The 22,751-nt window shown below is 43.8% G+C and overlaps 5 protein-coding genes across 5 annotated transcripts in view; 3 read left to right on the top strand and 2 right to left on the bottom strand.

Moving 5' to 3' along the window:
- Positions 1–22,751, top strand: part of LOC310675486 (uncharacterized protein) — a 448,115-nt gene that overhangs the window by 1,432 nt on the left and 423,932 nt on the right. The gene's annotated exons all lie outside the window — the stretch shown is intronic.
- The window catches only part of LOC310675501 (uncharacterized protein), a 176,103-nt gene that overhangs the window by 35,613 nt on the left and 117,739 nt on the right, over positions 1–22,751 (top strand). The window contains exon 3 of the mRNA XM_083436231.1: positions 3,485–3,566. Within this exon, the coding sequence (XP_083292357.1) occupies positions 3,485–3,566 (82 nt within the window). The remainder of the gene's footprint in view (positions 1–3,484; positions 3,567–22,751) is intronic.
- On the top strand, positions 6,509–9,293 carry LOC310675659 (uncharacterized protein; the record flags this gene model as incomplete). The annotated part of the gene is made up of 2 exons (XM_083436641.1): positions 6,509–6,702; positions 8,047–9,293. The coding sequence occupies exons 1-2, from the start codon at positions 6,669–6,671 to the stop codon at positions 9,291–9,293; spliced, it is 1,281 nt and encodes a 426-aa protein (XP_083292767.1). The 5' UTR covers positions 6,509–6,668.
- On the bottom strand, positions 13,669–14,792 carry LOC310675724 (olfactory receptor 51H1-like). The gene has a single exon (XM_083436763.1). It carries the CDS (start codon positions 14,782–14,784, stop codon positions 13,825–13,827), a length of 960 nt encoding a protein of 319 aa, XP_083292889.1. The 5' UTR covers positions 14,785–14,792; the 3' UTR covers positions 13,669–13,824.
- Positions 21,167–22,123, bottom strand: LOC310675728 (olfactory receptor 51H1-like; the record flags this gene model as incomplete). Its single annotated transcript, XM_083436766.1, has 1 exon — positions 21,167–22,123. The coding sequence occupies one exon, from the start codon at positions 22,121–22,123 to the stop codon at positions 21,167–21,169; it is 957 nt and encodes a 318-aa protein (XP_083292892.1).

Below are 22,751 nucleotides of genomic sequence, written 5' to 3'. Positions count from 1 at the left end.
TTTTTTTTAAAAAAATAAATTTTTATTAAGTTTTACACAAATATCGCCAATCAGACAATTTCACAAATTACATCTTTTCATCTTTTGGACTTCCCTCAGCTTCTCTGACAATCATCCATATTTAAATTTTTTACTACGCATTCCCTAAATTTTTGTTGTTGTTTAGTCGTTCAGTCGTGTCCGACTCTTCGTGACCCCATGGACCAGAGCACGCCAGGCACTCCTGTCTTCCACTGCCACCCGCAGTTTGGTCAGATTCACGTTTGTAGCTTTGAGAACACTGTCTAACCATCTCGTCCTCTGTCGTCCCCTTCTCCTTGTGCCCTCCATCTTTCCCAACATCAGGGTCTTTTCCAGTGAGTCTTCTCTTCTCATGAGGTGGCCAAAGTATTGGAGCCTGAGCTTCAGGATCTGTCCTTCCAGTGAGCACTCAGGGCTGATTTCCTTAAGAATGGATGCATTTGATCTTCTTGCAGTCCATGGGACTCTCAAGAGTCTCCTCCAGCACCATAATTCAAAAGCGTCAATTCTTCGGCGATCAGCCTTCTTTATGGTCCAGCTCTCACTTCCATACATCACTACTGGGAAAACCATAGCTTTTACTATACGGACCTTTGTTGGCAAGGTGATGTCTCTACTTTTTAAAATGCTGTCTAGGTTTGTCATTGCTTTCCTCCCAAGAAGCAGGCGTCTCTTAATTTCGTGGCTGCTGTCACCATCTGCAGTGATCATGGAGCCCAAGAAAGTAAAATCTCTCACTGCCTCCATTTCCTCCCCTTCTATTTGCCAGGAGGTGATGGGACCAGTGGCCATGATCTTCTTTTTTTGATGTTGAGCTTCAGACCATATTTTGCTCTCTCCTCTTTCACCCCCAATAAAAGGTTTTTTAATTCCTCCTCACTTTCTGCCATCAAGGTTGTGTCATCTGCATATCTGAGGTTGTTGATATTTCTTCCAGCAATCTTAATTCCGGCTAGGGATTCATCCAGCCCAGCCTTTCGCATGATGAATTCTGCATATAAGTTAAATAAGCAGCGAGACAAAATACACCCTAAATTTAGTATCGCCTTTTAAAATACCTTTTCAATCATATTTACTTTCTTGCAATATTCCTTATATTTTCACAGAGCTTCTTTAAATCCCACTAGCGTTGTTTGTTCATCACATATACTTTTCAAATATTCTGTAAATTTTCCCCAGTCCTTGATGAACTTGTGATCTCGTTGATATCTTATTTTTCCAGTTAGTTTGTCCAGTTCTGCATAGTCCATTAATTTCATTCTCCATTCTTCCAGAGTTGGTAGATCCTCCTGCTTCCATTTTTGGGCCATTAATATTCTCGCTGCTGTTATTGCATATTGAAAAAGTTTACAATCCTTTCTATTTATTTCATTTCTTGTTATCCCTAAGAGAAAGGCTTCTGGTTTCTTTACAAAAGTATATTTCAACATCTTCTTCAACTCATTATATATCATCTCCCAGAACCCCTTCACTTTTTTACATTCCCACCACATGTGAAAAAGGGTTCCTTCTTTTTCTTTACATTTCCAACACTTATTACAAGTTTTAAACATTTTTGCTAACTTAACCGGTGTGATATGCCATCTATATACCATTTTTATAACATTTTCCTTTAACGTGGTACATGCTGTAAACTTTGAATTATCATTCCATACTTTAACCCAATCTTCAAATTGTATATTATACCCAAAATCTCTGTGTTGCGTTCGCAAAGTAAAGGAAGGATTGGACCCTGATTAAAAACAAGACACGAGGCTTTGACCAGCAAGGCTCTCGGAGAAAGTGCGTACACCACACCCCTCGCCAGGCCATTTTATTAGTAAAAGAATCTTTTACACAGTGCTCGTAAGAACCAATCATATTTCCTCTGAGCATTTCATCAAACCCCACGTGGGGAAAAAGTTACACTACAACACTAATTAGCATGCATATATTTTGGGGTAAATATGTTGAGAACTACAAAGGGGTAGAAAATAGTTGAGACCTACAAAGAAGAGCATCTGGCACCCCCGAGGTAATAAACAAGCAGTACATATGATAAGAAGGAGGGCCAGGAGGACAGTGACCATTATCCCCCTAATGTGAGATCTGGCCCTAAGATTAACATCCTACATCAAATAAACTTGCCCACTATCTTTGATGACCCAGGACGGTGGCCTGTCTAAGCACCTGGGCTGTGTACGTGACAAGAGAAATGGGCAGCAGAGGCAAAAGGGCATGGAAAGGGCATGAATGTAGAATCTTATGGGATTTAATCAGAAATTATCGTCAATATATCAAACCCAGTCAACACAATGTCTTCATCGTGGACACAATGGCTTGATGTATATTTTATAATTCCTCATGGTATTCCCATCTGACCCCTACACTCTAGCCCAATGAATCATTACCGACTTAACTTCCTCATCCATCGTATACCATTCCAACAACATTTTATACATTTTTGACACAAATGATTCCCTTGTCAGTCAGTTTTCACTTCATGCATTGACTGAAAGGCAGGAGCAACCAGGCTTCTTCATCTCCCAGAAATCCCTTCAGTTGCCTCCACATTTTGCATCACAATCTTCCTTCTAAGAGAGCTAGAGGCTGCTGCTTCCTCCTCCTCCTCCTTCCTCTTTTTCTTCTTCAGAAGAAAGCTCACGGTTTGGGCTGTAGTGCAGTCCAGCCCTGGCTCCCTCCAAGACTCATCCATGCTTGCTCAGGGACCCTTTTTCTTCTCCTGAAATTAGACAACTTTTGTAACAGAACAATGTATTTGCTTTGTAGGATTTGCTAGCGCCTCTCCTTAAGACAGAGAGTACTTGGCAGAAGACCGAAGGCTTCCTTCCGATCTCTCAGAGGCTTCCTGGCAGCATAGATGGATGAACAAGATTCAGCTGGCCCTGAAGCAGGAAGAGGCCATGCCATCCAAACTGGGAGCACTGGGGGATTCTGGGAAAACTCTGTGCAGAAGATCCTGGGTAAGGCGGACACCCTCCACTCAGAGGTGCAGAGCCAGCAGCTGAGGCAGTTCTGCTGCCAGGAGGCCAAAGGACCCCGAGAGGTTTGCAGCCGACTCTACCACCTTTGCCACCAGTGGCTGAAGCCAGAAAGGCACACGAAAGCTGAGATGCTGGACCTGGTGATCTTGGAGCAGTTCCTGGCTGTCCTTCCACTAGAGATGGAGAGCTGGGTGAGGGAGTGTGGAGCGGAGACCAGTTCCCAGGCAGTGGCCCTGGCCGAAGGTTTCCTCCTGAGTCAGGCAGAGGAGAGAAAGCAGGTGAGAGAGACTTTCCTCTGGATACTCCCAAGGGGTTCCAAACAGGACGGAGAACATCCCATAATTCTCTACTGTTGGCCCATCCTATTTCTGAGAAGACATCCATGGAATGAGATCTCACACCCTTCAAGTCTTTGTCATTCTCTTTCTAACATTTCTCGCCATTCATTCTCTGTTTTGAATCCTTGGTTTCTTTTTCAGGGAAAGGATCTCTTTGCAGAAATGGACCTGGATTCCTGTGAGGCAGAGAGGCCTCCGTTGGACACCAGAGAGAGGCCACTGGGTAAGGAGGAAGGTGGTTTTTCTCCGTTTGGTCTCATTCTGTTAGTTTTCCTTTTAAAAAAAACAACATAATTTTTATTAACAGGCCAATCATATCACATTATTTCAAATCACATTAATTCCAGATTCAACAGCCAAATTTTTCAATTTTGTTGGGAGTACCCATACATGAAGCTCCGGACGAGGATCCAAACATCACTTCTATTACTGCTTTAATTAAACAGTTCTATCCAGTTCTATCCAGAGAGTCTCTTTATTACTTTCTTCATCTTCTTGTTGTTGTCATATATTCCTTTCTTTGCGATCTCTGATAATCTTCACAGGCAGGTTGGAAGCAAACATCGTCTGTGTGGGTTTTACGCACTCCACAAGTCATATCTCATAGGGACAGCCGCCATTCCACTCCTCCTTTGAAAATTTATCTTTGGTCTGCCCTTTAGTTTTCCCAGGCTTGTAAAATATCTCCTAGAGGGCTCTGCCAGGTTAAAAATCAAATTCCAAACATCGTTCACTTTCAAATAGTCCTGGTTCTCCTCCCCCCGTCTTTCTTAAACAAGCCTGTCTTGCGAGACGCCATTTTAAAACTGCGTCATAAAATTTTTCCATTCTCCGATTTTTACCAATCCTCTCTTCATTCATCATTTATTCATCCCACACAGTTTTTAAATTCTTGTGTAGTAAAATATGGCAGTTCTTTTTTCTTTGGGGTGGAGAGTTAATTATACTCATATAAGACAAAGAAGAAAAGTTTTTTCCTCCACCCCACCTTCTTAGCTCCAGACATACCCATCTCTTAATGGCGCTTCATCTCCTGATTTATTTGTCTTCACCCGCCGCTCCGATCCCAGAAATCCATTAATCAACAGTCTTATCTCCCGACCTTTGCTTGACGTATGTGCTTTAACATCTTCCAATTATATATTTCCAATTATATTTTCATGTTAAAGCAAACCAGCACACACAGATTGGAGACGGCGTCCGGGAAGAGACGACCACACCGAGGGCTAAGCCAAGTGACTGGCGCACCCCCTTCTCTCGAATCTGGGGGTGCATTGTGGCCACCGCTGGCAAGGCAGTCCCCCCCCATATCCTTGGGGGGGGGGGGAAAGACTGCATACTTCCCATAGCAGCCTCTTAATTACCTCGTGTGGGTCGGAGAGATGTTATTGTCGGCCATCTTCCAATGTGCCACCTGGTGGCCCCCCTGTTAGTTTTCCGACTCCTGTGTGAATCTTTTTCATTTTTGGGGGGGGGAGATAGTTGGGTCCAAGAGCCCAGAGGAGGGGAAATATAAATTTCTTTTTTATAAATGATTTTTATTTGTTTTGCATATAATCCCATTACATAACATTGTATGCTCTTGTTTTATCTCTTTGGCTCGACTGAGCCTTACGACTTCCCTCCCTCCCGTCTGTTGGTTTACAAAATTAAACTTTACAGCTTTACATTTTGCTTTGTTTCCTATCCTTGTTATATGATTACCTCTACCTGAATAGGTAGCAATTTCACCTTACAGATCTTCAGATAAGCCTGCTAATGATGTTAATTGCTTACAGTTGTCGTTCAGATATTACACAAATTTGTTCTAGTCCTTTTGGAATACTTGGTCTCACTGGTTCCGGATTCTTTCCCCTAGTTTCACCAGTTCTGCAAAGTCCATCATTTTCATCTGCCACACTTCTTTTGTTGGTAACTCCTGGTGTTTCCATCTTTGGGCTAACAAAATTATTGGCACAGTTGTTGCATATAAGAACAATTTTTTATCTTGTCTCGGTATCTCTCTACCCACTATACTTAATAAAAAAGCTTTTGGTTTTTTAACAAGGGTGTTTTTAAACATTTTCTTTAAATCATTATATATAATTTCCCAGAAAGCTTTTACGTCTTTACATGTCCACCACATATGGTAAAAAGTACTTTCCTTTTCCTTACATTTCCAACGTTCATTTTTTGTTCTATACATTTTGGCCAGTTTAACTGGTGTTAAATACCACCTGTACATCATTTTCATAACATTTTCTTTAAGCGTACTGCATGCTGTGAAGTTAATACTTTCATTCCATAACCTCTCTCAATCTTCTAACTGTATACTATGCCCAATATCTTTAGCCCATTGTATCATTAATGATTTTACCTCCTCAGCTTTAGTATGCCATTCCAATAATAATTTATACATTTTTGACAATATTTTTGTCTTATCATTCAATAAATCTATCTCAAATCTAGATCTTTTTGTTTCAAAACCATTTTTCCTTTTATCCTCTTCAAACACTTCATTTATCTGACGATAATGCAACTAATCCCTCAATAATTCTTTTGTTTCCTCAAACGTTTTTAATTTTAACTGGTTTCCTTCCTCCACCACTAAATCTCTGTAGGTGGCTCATTTTTCTTCCATATTTATTTTTTTAACTGCAATCACTTCCAATGGTGAGAGCCACCATGGAGTTTTACATTCTAATAGACTTTATATCTATTCCACACCTCATAAATTGTCTTTCTTATAATGTGGTTCAGGAATTCTTTATGCATTTTTACCTTCTCATACAGCAAATAGCATGCCATCCAAATCTGTTATCATACCCTTCCAGATCTAACTTGCTGTTGTTTGTTAAGGGATTGGATTTTGTTAAAGAATAGAGATCTGTTAGATCGGGAAATATTTTTCTTCACAACTAACATCTGAAATACTCTCAATCATCAGCAGGTAAGACTTTCTCAAATGCTCCTCTGTAGTTTGAGATGCACTGATTTACCTGTGAGACAAGAAAGCACTCTGGGCCTCCCCCTTACCTTTTTCCTCTTGCAGGTGACACAGTGATACTGGCTAGACCTCTTCATCCATCTCTGAATGGGGACAGAAGAGAAGCAGCGGCTGTGGAACCAGATCAGGTCAGGGGAAGCTGCCTTGTGGGGACAGAGGCCAAGGGGTGGAACAATGTCCTAGCTCAAGGAGTGGTGGTGAACAACAGTGTTGTCTCAGAGGAAGACATTTCCCTTTTTCTTTCAGGGTCCAGTGTGCTTTGAAAATGTTGCTGTTTATTTCACGGACGAAGAATGGGGTTTGCTGGATCCTAACCAGAGAGCTCTGCATAAGGATGTCATGGAGGAGAATCGTGAGATCGTGGCCTCTCTTGGTAAGGCTCCTGTCAGGTCTGGCAAGGCTCTCCCAAACAAGACATGACAGGCTGGAAGCTGTTTTACCTTCTGATTTATTAAGCAATTACCGAGCTCAGTAGCCTGGCTTCTGTAATACATCAATCACTACCAGTGTCAGTTGCTGCACTGAACTTCCGTCGTTTTCCCAGGCAACCTAAATTCCACCTCTGGGTCCCCCCAGTTCTGGTCCTGCGCAAAGCTAATACCTTATTCTTTCTTCTAGTTTTCAGGGAGTCTGGTTCTGTCAGCCCCCCCCCCCCTTGATCTAGAGTAGATTCAAACGGTTCCCCTCCTCCTGTGGCTTGTTCAGTGTTGTTTTGACATTCCAGAGGCTGCATTCTAGAGCTTATCTCTTCCTATGTGAAGGACTCCCCCCAGTTTGCACTCCCTCCTCTCTGGATTTCTCGCTTTCTGTCAGACGGAAAGCATCCCTGACAGCTCCCTTTGGGATCAAAATATCTGTTTTTAAATTCAAAGCAGCTCTCTATATTTTCACAGAACTCAATAACAACCGGGATTACAATAGTCCCACAATTAACCTTGAACAGGAAATTATTTTTTTTCTGTGAGTGTCCTTCCTCCAGTTGTTTTGGTTGTTTAGTCATTTACTCGTGTCCGACTCTTCGTGACCCCATGGACCAGAGCACGCCAGGCCCTCCTGTCTTCCACTGCCTCCCGCTCATGCTGGTAGCTTCAGTAACACTATCCAACCATCTCGTCCTCTGTCGTCCCCTTCTCCTTGTGCCCTCCATCTTTCCCAGCATCAGGGTCTTTTCCAGGGAGTCTTCTCTTCTCATGAGGTGGCCAAAGTATTGGAGCCTCAGCTTCAGGATCTGTCCTTCCAGTGAGCACTCAGGGCTGATTTCCTTAAGCATGGATACATTTGGTCTTCTTGCAGCCAATGGGACTCTCAAGAGTCTCCTTCCTCCAGTTACAGCTTCTTAAACAATTATCATCCTGAACTACCTATACCATTTTACCTGTAAACTTCAGAGTTGTTAGGGAAGTTTAAGTAGCTTATGTCAGGTTTTCTGTTTTTGTTCTTGCTCCTGTCAGTCCTTGGCTGACAAAAGAGAAGACTGACATTGGAAATGGAGGGATGCCATGATGGAGCCAAACAAAATCCATTTGAGAGAAGAGCCAGGCTTATCAAATCACAGGTTTCCCTAAGGATGTCGGTTGATCCCCGTTAATTAATGCACCCAACCCTTCAGAAAACCATCCATCTAACCCACTTGTGTTATTCCCCAGTGACCAGTGTTAAAAGGTATTCTTCATTAATTTCTCCCAGAGGCTTTAATCCATTTCTCTCTTCATTGCAGGTAGTGATGAACTGGAAATCAAGAACAAGGGTGACCATGACAAAATATCCACAGTGGAGAAGCAGTATAAATATATTGAATGTGGAAAAAGTTCCCATTCCTCTTCCCATCAAATAAATCCCATTGGGAAGAAACCTTATAAGTGCTTGGAATGTGGAAAGAGCTTCAGTCAGAGCACCCATCTCACTTCCCATCAGAGAATTCATACAAGAGAGAAACCATATAATTGTTTGGAATGTGAAAAGAGCTTCAGTAACAGCTCCTCTCTCACTTCCCATCAGAGAATTCATACAGGGGAGAAGCCCTATCAGTGTGGGGAATGTGGAAGGAGCTTTAGTCAGAGTGGCCATCTCACTTCCCATCAAAGAATTCATACAGGGGAGAAACCCTATCAGTGTGGGGAATGTGGAAAGAGCTTCAGTATGAGCTCTTATCTCAGTTCCCATCAAAGAATTCATACAGGGGAGAAACCCTATCAGTGCATGGAATGTGGAAAGAGCTTCAGTAACAGCTTCTCTCTCACATCTCATCAAAGAATTCATACAGGGGAAAAACCCTATCGGTGTGGGGAATGTGGAAAGAGCTTTAGTCAGAGTGGCCATCTCACTTCACATCAAAGAATTCATACAGGTGAGAAACCCTATCAATGCATGGAATGTGGAAAGAGCTTCAGTTTGAGCTCTTATCTCACTTCCCATCAAAGAACTCATACAGGGGAGAAACCCTATCAGTGTGGGGAATGTGGAAAGAGCTTCAGTCAGGGCTCCTCTCTCACTTCCCATCAAAGAATTCACACAGGGGAGAAACCCTATCAGTGTGGGGAATGTGGAAAGAGCTTCAGTTGGAGCTCCGATTTCACTTCCCACCAAAAAATTCATACAGGGGAGAAACCCTATCAATGTTTGGAATGTGGAAAGAGCTTCAGTTTGAGCTCCTATCTCACTTCCCATCAAAGAATTCATACAGGGGAGAAACCTTATCAGTGCATGCAGTGTGGAAAGAGCTTCAGGAAGAGCTCCCATCTCACTGCGCATCAAATAATTCATACAGGGGAGAAACCCTATCAGTGCATGGAATGTGGAAAGAGCTTCAGTCACAGCCACAGTCTCACTTCCCATCAAAGAATTCATACAGGGGAGAAACCCTATCAGTGCGTGGAATGTGGAAAGACGTTCAGTACACGCTCCTATCTCACTTTCCATCAAAGAATTCATACAGAGGAGAAACCCTTCATTATACAGCTTTAGGAGCCAGGCAAATACCGTATTTTTTGCTCTATAAGACTCACTTTTTCCCTCCTAAAAAGCAAGGGGAAATGTGTGCGCGTCTTGTAGAGCAAATACAGGCTGCGCAGCTATCCCAGAAGCCAGAACAGCAAGAGGGATTGCTCCTTTCACTGCGCAGCGATCCCTCGTGCTGTTCTGGCTTCTGAGATTCAGAATATTTTTTTTCTTGTTTTCCTCCTCCAAAAACCAGGTGCGTCTTGTGGTCTGGTGCGTCTTATAGACCGAAAAATACGGTACGCACCTTTTTAACCAGGCCTTTGGCAGATTGACATCTAATGCCCTTTTAAAATATGGTGGGGATGGGGGTTACAGATGTGTATTTTGTGGTTTTATATTGTGCTTTTATGTTGTAACTGTCCTGAGACCTGTGGGTGTAGGGAATAGGAGCCAACTCTTAGAGGCCAATGGTTCTTTGCCCCCCAATAAGATATTTGAGGGGGCCACCCCCCAGTTGATAGGCATTGCCATTCAAATGGTGTGCATAATAATAATAATACTAATAATAATTTATTATTTATACCCCGCCCATCTGGCTGAGTTTCTCCAGGCACTCTTGGCGGCTCCCAATCGAGTGTTAAGAACAATACAACATTAAATATTAAAAACTTCCCTAAACAGGGCTGCCTTCAGATGTCTTTTAAAGATAGGATATATACTTATTTCCTTCACATCTGAAGGGAGGGTGTTCCACAGGGTGGGCGCCACTACCAAGAAGGCCCTCTGTCTGGTTCCCTGTAACCTCACTTCTCGCAATGAGTGAACCGCCAGAAGGCCTTTGGCGCTGGATCTCAGAGTCCGGGCTGAACAATGGGTGGAGACGCTCCTTCAGGTATACAGGATCCTGTGATTGTGCAAGGTGGGCCTTACCTTGCCCCCCACCAATATTTTATTCGTTGGCACCACTGGGTCGGGTGGTATTCAAATTAAATAAATACATAAATTGCTTTCCTTTGCACATGTTCCAGCTTGTCAATATCCTTATTTATTATCATTTTTAAATTTATGTGCCTTTCATTTGAAGATTTCACAACATAAACATAAGGATGAAAGCATGACTTTCTCAGAAACAAGTCATGCCAGAAAAACCTCTCTTTTTCTTTTTTCTTTTTTCAATGGAGTTACAAACTTCATTGATCAGGGGACAGCTGTTGAAATAGTGCATCTTGATTTCAGTAAGGTTTTTGACAAAGTCCCCTGTGATATTTATGTGACGAAGCTAGTAAAATGAGGCTGAATGAGGTAACTGTTAGGTGGATTTGACTGACCAAACCCAAAGAGGACTCCTTCATGGTTCCTCCTCATCCTGGGGAAAAGTGACAAGAGGGGTGCTGCAGGGTTCTGTCCTGGGCCTGTTGTTGTTCAACGTCTTTATAAATGTCTTGGATGAAGGAACTGAGGGGGTGCTCATCACATTTGCAGACAACACCAAACGGGGAGCGGAGGCCAATGTGGCAGAAGGCAGAATCAGATCAAGGGCAGGAATAGTACCACTTTATTTTGCCTAGAATACTGTGTTTTGTTTGCCTGGGGAAATATTCCTTTTATAACACGTGGCCAATGTTTATTGAATACATATATTGTTAAGACTGTTGTCAGAATCCACCCAGCACTCAAGGGAAGATGTGTTGTGATCTTTTCGAGTAATCAAATGAAACTTGTAGCACATGGCAGGATGAAAGTCTTCAATTTCATCAGGACAAGTTATTTGTTTTTTACTGTTGTAACCATTGCTTTCTGAAAATTCATCTTCTATACCATGAAGATAAATCAAAGTAATTAAAAAAAAAAAGAGAGAAGGGGAAATCATGTGTACTATTCCATTAATCTGCTTGCATGTGTTGAGTGTTATTTGGAGTCTGTAACTCCCAGTTATTTCACATTATCTATGTGTTTCTGTGTGTTCAGCACATATGATCACAGGTGAGACTGAATAAAAGACTTCCTAGGAAATTCCCTTTGACTGCTTCTGTATTGTTTCAAATGTGCCTTCACTTACAGATAAGAACAAATCATATTTATTGCTGAAAAATCATGTCATCGTAGGCTCCTTAATCTCTACCCCAACAAACACTGCGCTGAACATGAGTAATTTCTTAGGTGGAAATAACTGATATTGGAAAGGAAGAAACGAGGTACACCTTTCCCCTCAAACTTTTGGAGGAGGTTAAAGTGGGAAATTCCAAGGGAGATTTTGCTTAACCGAGCTTCAATTCAGCAGGTGAGACTGGATTTTCACAGGGCACAGCTACAGAACAATGATAGAAAGTTATCCAACCTTGGCGGGTGGGCGGAATTTCTTTTCAATTGTTTTTATTCATTTTCCAGATTATTACAAGTCATTGCCAAATTAATTCATTTCAGTACAATTTTCCAAAACATGTTTCCCACTCTCCTTGTAAGATATTGTGGTAATCATTCACTTCTTTCAAAGCCAGCTGTCAGAGCTGGCTCCTGGTCCCAGCTCACAGAGGACCAACGCTAGCCGGTGGTAATGTACAAAAGTCTTTATTGAAGTACAGTTTCCATTTCCAAGCCGCAGCGCCCCAGCTCTACGTCTAGGGTTTAGACCGGCGGAGCTCCATCTGAATCTCCGCCCCCTGTACACCAGTTTAAGACTCTAGCCTTACTCCACCTCTTCCGTCTCTCCTTTCTCCTCTGGGTCCTGCTACCCCCCGGGGTTCCTTCCTTCCTGGACTCTTCCGACGCAGACGTTGACCCCCCTGACTCCTCCCTCTCTCTTCGGCGGGCTTTAGGACCTGGCTCCCTATCCGGGCTGCCAACTGTGCCGCCCTCCTGTACATTTGAACTTGGCGCGCGCGCGCAGCCTTCAACCTTCCTCTTGACCGTTTCCTCGCTCCCCGACGGAGGCGTGGTCAATCCTCCCTCATGTTCTCCCGCTGGCAGCGCGCCGCCTGATCCCGATGCCTGGGACTCCTCCCCCCTACTGCACTCTGGTGTGGACGCTGGTCCGGATTTCCAACTGCTGCTCTCTGAGTCCCCTCTGGCCCCTTCTTCCTGGGGTGTCCCCCTGGGCACCCCCCTTGCCCTGACCATGGGCGCCCCTTTCTCTGAATCATCCGATTCACTGGAAAGACTCAGAGACCTCGGACCGCTGTCATCGCTGACATTTCCTTCGGACTCCTCCCCCTCGCTCTCCATTTCCTTCCTTCCCTGTGCCTCTGCTCCTGAACCCCTGACACCAGCATCCATCTGTGTTTTTATTTATCTGTTGCAATAGGAGAGAGCTCACTCAATGTGCCAGTTAAGAAGGTCTGCCCCGAGGCTGATAAAGTAGTTCAAACACAGCAAACAGAGAGTCCTAAAACACCCTTAAACATACGTTGGGAAAGATAGAAATAAAATAAGCATAGTTTGGATGGCCATCTCTCCTGGATGATCTAGCTAAGATTCCTGCATTGGGTCCCTCTTAAGATTCTGTGAGGAGACCAACCTCATGGATTCCAATAGAAAATTCTTTTAAAATCATTTATGGACATTTAAAAACCTTTTGAGAAGTAGTCTCCCTTGCTTTGAACATGATTGTCTATGCTTTACACTCCGCAGGAAGGCCTATTCATAAAGGAGCAAGTTTTCTTGCTTCAGCTTTATTTTGTGCCCAGTGTCAAATTAGTCTTCTGGACCCCATCTCTTTGACATCTGACGGGAGGGCGTTCCACAGGGAGGGCACCACCACCGAGAAGGCCCTCTGCCTGGTTTCCTGTAACTCTCACAGCGAGGGAACCGGCAGAAGATCCTTGGAGGAGGACCTCAGCATGTGGACTGAACAACGGGGTGAAGATGCTCCTTCAGGTATACTGGGCTGAGGCTGTTTAGGGGTTCAAAGGTCAACACCAACCTGCCCTGTACTCAGAATGTACCTGCACCTCCATGGACAGCTGTGAGTCCAAGATTACTCCCAGGCTGTGCACTTGGTCCTTCAGGAGCACAGTTACCCCTTTCAGGACCAGGGAGTCACTCACACCCACCCACCCCCGTCTCCCTAAAACAGTACTTCTGTCTTGTCCGGATTCAACTTCAATCTGTTAGACACCATCCATCCTCCAACGGCCTCCAGACACTCGCACAGGACATTCACTGTCTCCACTGGTTCTGACTTAAAGGAGAGGTGGAGCTGGGTATCATCCACATACTGGTGGACACCCAGCCCACACCCCCTGATTATCTCTCCCAGTGGCTTCATATAGATGTTGAAAAGCATTGGGGAGAGGACAGAGCCCTGAGGCACCCCACAAGTGAGAGCCCAACAACACTTTCTGGACAAGACCCAGGAGGAAGGAGCAGAACCCTGTATAACCGTGCCCCCAGCTCTCAACACCTCTAGCTGGTCCAGAAGGATGGTATCAAAGGCCACTGAGAGATCCAGCAGAACTAGGAAACAGCTTTCACCTTTGTCCCTAGCCCGCCGGAGATCATTGACCAGTGCAGCCAAGGCAGTTTCACTCCCATGATGAGACCTATGGCAGAAGACACATCACTCCCTATTCTTCCCTAACTTCAAAATGCTGCATATCCTTTGCCGAATCTGCTGGGTCTTCACACTGTACACAATGGGATTGAGAAGTGGTGGGACAGCAACATAGATGTTGGCCATAAGCATGTGAACAATGGGGGAAAGGTGCTTCCCGTATCGATGTGCCATACTTACGCCAATCATTGGGACGTAGAAAATCAAGATGGCAGCAATGTGGGATACGCAGGTGTTGAGAGCCTTCAGACATTCTTTGCGGGAGGCAATGCTCAAAGCAGTCCTCAGGATCAGAATATAAGATACAAGAATGATGAGAGCATCCAACACTACAGTGCACATGACTACGATCAAACCATATAGGACATTGACTCTGGTGTCTGCACAGGCTAACTTCATGGCATCTTGGTGGAGACAGTAGGAATGAGAAAGGACATTGGATCTGCAGAAAGGGAGACGCTTAATAAGAAAGGGGATAGGGAAACAGACAGACAGGCCTCTTGAAAAGAGAATTATACTAGTTTTCACAATTACAGAATTTGAGAGCAGCGATCTGTATCTCAGTGGATCACGGATGGCAATGAAACGGTCAAAAGCCATTGCCACAAGAATGCCAGACTCTGCCCACTGAAATAGATAGATAAAGAACATCTGGGTGATGCAGGCGTTGAATGGGATTTCTCTTGAGTCAAACCAATAGACTCCCAGCATTGTTGGCATGGTGGAAATGGAGAGGCCCAGATCCGAGCAGGCGAGCAGGCAAAGGAAGAAGTACATGGGCTCATGGAGGCTTGGGTCAATCTTGATGACATAGAGGATAGTGAAGTTTCCCAACAGAGTCAGGGCATAGAGCACAAACAGTGGGAAGGCCACCCAAGAGTTCTTCTCTTGCATTCCAGGGATGCCAATCAGGACAAAGGTTTGGTGGCTCACAAGGCTGCTGTTGAATCTGGTGATGGAGGACATTGTTCCCCAACTGTGTTTGGTGGGAAAATGCTAAGTAGTAATAAGCTGTGAATATTTGCTATAAAGGACTTTGGGAAACACTCGTCATAGGCAAGTGTCCAGGTGTTTTCTCTGTGCCTGAGAGTGGAGCCCCAAACTTATTCAGGGAAGGAAAGTTAGTCCTCAATGCTCATCCTGTCCTGTGCAGATAAGCTCCCCAACTCGAATATTAAGTCAATCTCCGGCACTCACCCTCCTCCAAGCAGTGTGATTTTTTTTAAAAGAAGAAGGTCTATGCCATTATACCTGGCTCTTTTGTCAAAGAGACACTTAAAGCATCTTACAAAGTTGAGTAAGAAATTGCACAGGAGTCCTCACCCTCGATATTACTATATGAAAGACACGACATGAAAGAGGGATGGAATGGGATGGAGGGTGGGTGGGTGGGAATGTTATCTCAGATTAAATTATTACAATGAGCACTTGAGGTGGCAATAGTCCAGCAACTGAAAGGCTGCTGGTGGAATTTTACCATCACTTGTGTAGCCGATGAATCTGAAAAGCCAGCGGAATTCAGATGATAGGGGATCTGATAGATGTTCTCCAACATGGACTCACTAATAGAGAGTAGGTGTCATGTTGAGGGCCTAGAAATCTAAACGGGGAGATGAATAATAGAATTGTAGAGTTGGAAATGACCCCTGCAAAGCAGGAATGAGAAGTCCTGTGTTCCAAATCCTTTTTCAGCCACAAAGTCAGTGGATGGTCTCTCCCCGACTCTGTTATCCAAGAATGATACTGGTTTACAGTGCAGGGCTTCTGGGAGGATCAAGGAGAGAAAATGCACAGAGTGCTTTTAATTCTTACATGCTCTATCAAAGTGTGAGGTGTTGTTGTTGAGTATTGGCGATGGAGATCTCATCATGTGGCTCTGGCAAATTCACAGCCTCTCCATTTCTCCTCTGCAAAATAGAAATAAACACCACAGTGTAATAGTTAAATTAGAAAGGATATATCTAAATGATGGAATGGATAGTTAAATGGGGAGGATTGGACATGTCTCAGCCTAGCTCCTCCTCTTCTGAGGAGACATTGAAACGGAGGTCCTGAATTTTGCACCTCCTTTGGGTGAAAGGGTTGTGACCAGAAATTGAAATCAGTTTGACTTTTAAAAAATTAATTTACAAAAAAACCAACAACCAAACATTCAATAATGCACACACACACACACACACAGAGAGAGAGAGAGAGAGAGAGAGAGAGAGTACAAACGCCTCGAGGTACAAATGCCTCGGGTTACAAACGCTTCAGGTTACAAACTCTGCTAACCTGGAATATTTACCTCGAGTTGAGAACTTTAACCCAGGATGAGAACGGAAATCGTGTGCCAGCGGCGCAGCAGCAACAAGAAGCCCTATTACCGAAAGCATGCTTCTAGTTAAGAACAGTTTCAGGTTAAGAATGGATCTCTGGAACGAATTAAGTTCGTAACTAGAGGAACCACTGTATATGAATACAAAAATCCAAACAATGTTCAATAAAAGGTTCTAAGAACTAGATTAGAATGTGATAAAGAGAGCCAAGAGGAACTTAGCTATCATTTTAAAAGCGACTCCCAGACGTCAGTGTTCTTAAGTGGTGGTTGGCGAAGGGAAGTTAGGTATTTGGAATATCGGAGCCAGAAAGCCCCAAATAGAAATTCATTCCAAGTAAAAATGTTCAAAATGTTCCGTAAAATGTTCAAAATAAAATGGTGAAGTCTGACATCCCTCTCCCCCGCGTGGGAAACCAAGGACTCAGCAGTAAAAACTCCAGGTTATTGGTTCCTGTTCCAGAAATCCACTTGCTTTCCTGACTGGCCCAAACCATCTCCCCAATGTGAAATTCTGAAATGAATCCCAGTCTCACTCTGGTTAGCCCAGCATGAATTGCAGCATTTCCCCCTTTGATGACAATGTGCTTAATGGCCATCATAGTGATAATTACGGTATATTCTCATCAAAGTACAGTACACTAGTACTTAATGCATATGATACGTCAACATATTATCATCATCTGCAATTACCAAAAAATAACTCTCAGTAATATCCACAATATTTATCTGACCACCCCCAATAAAATATAGCATACAACACAGGAATAAAATCAGAAACAAATGCAAGCCATCGCCATAATCTCATGGCCTCCTGATTGATGGTCTCTCTGAAGTGAATCGAAGGAAAACTCATCTGCTTTATATCTTATGAATTTGCCTGAATTTAGGACACAAACCTGATATGAGTTCTCCCAGGATGAATGCTGAGCCTTGCTTTGCTGTTCCATGAGGGATTCTGCCTGTGCTTTTTATGGCAGGAAGGGTTATAGTGACAATGTTTACCCTTAGGGAGACAAGCTGTTCCGAGACTGTTAGATATCTGGGCAGAGATTTTTGAAATCCCATTGGCAATTACTTGGGGATCTCCACACATCCTGCCCAAGAGCCTGCGGTTCTGCTCCCAAAGGCATTCCAGAGACCACCTGGGCTCCCACCTTCCATGAAACCGGATAACTTGGAGGTAGGTGGAATATAAAAAGAGAGAGGGACCCTCCCCACCACGGATCTGAGGACAACTAAAATGTGTGTGTTTAAGCAAAAGGATGACATTATCATCCTCTAGATTTAAATGAGGTTGAAATAGTAAATGTATCATTTCAAACCAAGGAAAGACCTCACTTGGAAAAACAATATAACTGAGGTGATTAGGAAGGCCCAACAGAGACTCCATTCCCTCAGGGTCTTGCGAAAGAACAATGTTAAACAACAATTGACGACCTCCTTCTATCGGTCCACAATAGAAAGTGTCCTCTCATATTGTCTCACAGTGTGGTACGTTGGCTTGACAGCCACAGACAGAAAGTCTTTACAGAGGGTGGTGAGCACAGCACATGATATCATGGGCTGTCCCTTGAGTCCACTAGATGACATTGCAAGGGATCATTGCCTTAGGAGAGTGAGAAAAATTCTCAGGGATGACTCACACCCCGGCCAGCACCTCTTTAATCTTCTACCCTCAGGCAGGAGATATAGAAGAATGATCAGTTGTACAGTTTCTATCCGTGGGCTGTTAGGCTGCTGAATGGAAAATAATATAGTGCAACTGATTTTTGCACACAGAGTGCAATGGGATTGAGTGTTTGTGGGGTGAGGGGAGGGAGGCTCGGTTAATTTCATTGTACACAGGTACATTGACAATAAAGGTACAGTGGTGCCTCACAAGACGAAATTAATTCGTTCTGCGAGTCTCTTCGTCTAGCGGTTTTTTCGTCTTGCGAAGCAACCCTATTAGCGGATTAGCGCTATTAGCGGTTTAGGGGCTATTAGCGGCTATTAGTGGCTATTAAAGGCTTAAGGGATTAGTGGATTAGCTGCTGAAAGGCTATTAGCGGTTTAGCGGCTTAGAAAAAGGGGGTGGGGAGCGAAAAAAAATTTCAAGACTCGCAAGACATTTTCGTCTTGCGAAGCAAGCCCATAGGGAAATTCGTCCTGCGAAGCGCATCGAAAAACGGAAAACCCTTTCATCTAGCGGGTTTTCCGTCTTGCAAGGCAATCGTCTTGCGGGGTAGCACTGTATTATTATTAGCACAAGCGGAAACAGTGGTGGTTAATTAATTAATTACACAAAACATTACTTGGATTTCAGCACCCTCTTACCAGTATTTATTATTTCTCTTATTTGGTCTATGTTCCTATGCAGTTACAAGCTAAGCCAAGTAAAAATACCACATACTGACCACAAGTTCTAAACATCTCCAGTTACAAGAAGCGGGTCGACTTAATACTATAGGTGTCTGTCTAACCAGTTATAACTACATTCTGGCCACACGCTCTAAACCTCTCCAGTTTTCAGGTGTGAATCGATCTGAACTGCTAATGTCTAACTGATTGCAGTTGTGGTTTAAGGGGAAAAGCAACACCCTCATTCCTCACAGCTGGATCCCACTGTCAGGCTCCAGGGAAATCCAATCCTCCCCCCCCCCCCATGGCAGGCTGCTGAGGAAAGTAAACAAGAAAGCTCTTTATTCAATATCCACAGAGAGAGGCTTAGGAATGATGCCTCTTGGAGTAATGTCGTTGCTCCGAGTAAACTTCACTCCCTTCCCTTCTCATTCGTCCCCCTTATGATGGCTGCTTAAGGCCAACTGTCTTCTAGCTCTCAGCTTCACCGCTCTCCGGGTTCTGGGAGAAGGGTGTGTGTGTCTGAATGCTTTCTAGTGATAACATGTCAGCTGGCTGCTCCAGCTCTGCTTCCCCCTCCTCCTCTCCTTCTCCCAGTATTTCCCAGCTTTGTCCCTCTTCTATCTCTGAGCCGTGCCCTTCAGCAAACCACTGTTTTAAATCTATACTGTTTCCCTCTTCTCTGGAAGATTTGGGGGTGAGGGGAGGCAATCTCCACCATTCCTCCTCAGTCCAGTCCCTGACACCCAAGTTGTTCAGGGCTTTGAACATTGAAGTTACTACCTTGAATAGGGCCAGTAGCAAATACGCAAACACATAGTTCATGCTCGGTTGGTGCCATGTGATCCATTCTTGCCGCACCTCTTAAACGCATGCAGCAGAATTTGGAATCAGCTGCAACTTCTGGAATAAACTGATGAGTAGCCCCTCATACAGTGCATTGCCCTAATTCAGTTGTGAAGGCCACCACACTGTGGGTCCTTGTGGCCAAATTGTACTTCTCAGGAATAATAATAATAATAATAATTTTATATTTTTATTATTTACACTCCGCTCATAGGCAATGAACCATTGTAGCTGGAAATAGGCACCCTTAGTCACTAAACAAGGTCCGTATAGTAAAAGCTATGGTTTTCCCAGTAGTGATGTATGGAAGTGAGAGCTGGACCATAAAGAAGGCTGATCGCTGAAGAATTGATGCTTTTGAATTATGGTGCTGGAGGAGACTCTGGAGAGTCCCATGGACTGCAAGAAGATCAAACGTATCCATTCTTAAGGAAATCAGCCCTGAGTGCTCACTGGAAGGACAGATCGTGAAGTTGAGGCTCCAATACTTTGGCCACCTCATGAGAAGAGAAGACTCCCTGGTAAAGACCCTGGTGCTGGGAAAGATGGAGGGCACAAGGAGAAGGGGACGACAGAGGACAAGATGGTTGGACAGTGTTCTCAAAGCTACCAACATGAGTCTGACCTAACTGTGGGAGGCAGTGGAAGACAGGAGTGCCTGGTGTGCTCTGGTCCAGGGGGTCACGAAGAGTCAGACACGACTAAACAACTAAACAACAACAACAAAGTCACTAAATGACAGTGGTCTCAAGTGAGAAGGCCTGAGGATGTCTACCCATGGCTTTGTGTAGATATTAAGCTGCAGGGGGACATGAGGGAATCAGGCAGGGCCTCCCAGGACAAAAGCTAAGGGCCCAAGCAGTCCACCAAGGCCAATGTCTTCTGGCTCCCTGCATCTATTTTGAACCAAAACCATTATGTCTCTTGTTATGAACAAACAAACAAACAAACAAACAAACAACAAACCACCTTTATAGATTAGTTAAACAAGTAGTGTCCACAAAGAATCCTCCTTTTAGCACTGATACTTTTAGTATGCTCAGATGTGAACACCAACATATCATTTATGTTTCGGTAGTATGTCTGTAACTCCCATTCAGAATGTTTTTTTAAAGAATTACAAATGTTTACAGTGCATGTGTTTTGAACTTAAAGGTAAAGGTAAAGGGACCCCTGACCATTAGGTCCCGTCGCGGACAGCTCTGGGATTGTGGTGCTCATCTTGCTTTATTGGCCGAGGGAGCCGGTGTACAGCTTCCGGGTCATGTGGCCAGCATGACTAAGCCACTTCTGGCGAACCAGAGCAGCACACGGAAACGAAGTTTACCTTTCCGCTGGAGCGGTACCCATTTATCTACTTGCAGTTTGATGTGCTTTCGAACTGCTAGGTTGGCAGGAGCAGGGACTGAACAATGGGAGTTCACCCCGTCATGGGGATTTGAACCGCCGACCTTCTGATTGGCAAGTCCTAGGCTCTGTGGTTTTGAACTTATGATCTATCAAATCCTTTATCAAAGTTGAATATTTTGTGGAATGGCATCTTTCATAATATGGAAATAAATCTCATTCTGAGAAATGATTGAGTATACATCGTGGGGGGGGGGACAATTTCTTTAATGAATAAAAATTGTGATGGAAACAAACAGCTTAATGCTCTACTTGGAAGTATTCATTGGGGGGGGGACTGTTCAAAATGGTTTAGGATCTTCCATTTAAAAAATCAACACATTAAAAGGAAAAAACAGAATACGTATTAAAGAGATATGGAAAAGACACAAAATTAATCCATCTATCCCTAATTATAAACCACTTTAACTTCTTCTTCAGAAGCAATATCAACACCTACTTATTTTTAAATTGCAAAATGTTGCATATCCTTTGCCGAATCTGCGGGGTCTTCACACTGTACACAACGGGATTGAGAAGTGGTGGGACAGCAACAAATATGTTGGCCATCAGCATGTGGACAATGGGGGAAAGGTGCTTCCCGTATCGATGTACCACACTGATGCCAATCATTGGGACGTAGAAGATCAAGATGGCAGAAATGTGGGCTACACAGGTGTTGAGAGCCTTCAGACACTCTTTTTGAGAAGCGATGCTCAAAACTGTCTTCAGGATCAGAATATAAGATACAAGAATGATCAGAACATCCAGCATTATACTGCACATGACTACAACCAAGCCATATATGATATTGACTTTTATGCCTACACAGGCTAACTTCATGGCATCTTGGTGGAGACAGTAGGAATGAGAAAGGACATTGGATCGGCAGAAAGGGAGCCTTTTAATTAGAAACGGGAATGGGAAACAGAAACAGAAACCTCTGGATAAGATAGCTATTCCTATTTTTGCAATGAGTGAATTCGATAGAAGTGATTTGTATCTCAGTGGATCACGGATGGCAATCAAGCGGTCAAAAGCCATTGCCACAAGAATGCCAGACTCTATCTCTTGAAGTATATGGATAAAGAACATCTGGGTGATGCAGCTGTTGATTGGGACTTCTCTTGAGTCAAACCAATAGACCTGCAGCATTGTTGGCATGGTGGAGATGCACAGGGCCAGATCCGAGCAGGCAAGCATGCAAAGGAAGAAGTACATAGGCTCATGGAGGCTTTGGTCAATCTTGATGACATAGAGGATCATGAAGTTTCCCAACAGAGTCAGGGCGTAGAGCACAAACAGTGGGAAGGCCACCCAAGAGTTCTTCTCTTGCATCCCAGGGATGCCAATCAGGACAAAGGTTTGGTGGCTCACAAGGCTCTCGTTGAATCTGGTGATGGAGGACATCATTCCCCAGGTGTTGTGGTAGAAAGATTCTAAGGAGTAACAAAATTGATCTGAACGTTAGAGATTCTGATATCCTGCTTCAATCCAACATGAAATGTTGTTATTAGAGCCTCCATTCAAAGAAGGAGAAACAGTCCTAAAATCAGTGCTAAATTCTCCTTTTATGATGGTCAACTAAGAACCCTATTTTTAATGTCTGAAGTTTTATTCTGCTTTTAGTCCTCTGTTGGGGACCGGCCAGAGTGGTTGGGGAAACCCAGCCAGATGGGTGGGATAGAAATAATAAAAGTACAGTATCATCATCCTCACCATCATCATCAATTTCAGTCCTCAACAGTCTCCCAACTCCAACCAGTTCATCTCTTTTATTATTTAAAGCTTCTATACCTGTTTGCTTGCTTTTGTCAAGGTGGTGCTGGCTTTTGTGGCCTTGGGAAATTCATTGTTTCTCAATTTCTCATCTGCAGATTTGGAATAACAATCACAGTGTAACTGCTGACATAGAAATGATATATCTAAATGACTAAATGTATAGCAGCATAAGGAATAGGGAGTGGGACAAGTCTCATCCCACCTTCTCCTGCCCCCCCCTTTAAAGAACAGGTTGGGCAGCCATCTGTCATGGATGCTT

This window comes from Podarcis tiliguerta (assembly GCF_965153285.1).
Source record: "Podarcis tiliguerta genome assembly, chromosome: 4".
NCBI lineage: Eukaryota > Metazoa > Chordata > Lepidosauria > Squamata > Lacertidae > Podarcis > Podarcis tiliguerta.
Note: the sequence above shows the minus strand (reverse complement) of the source record. Positions and strands in the feature narration are given on the sequence as shown.

Coding starts and splice junctions, on each gene's coding strand:
- LOC310675724 (XM_083436763.1), bottom strand. CDS start 14,784: ATGTCCTCCATCACCAGATTCAACAGCAGCCTTGTGAGCCACCAAACC.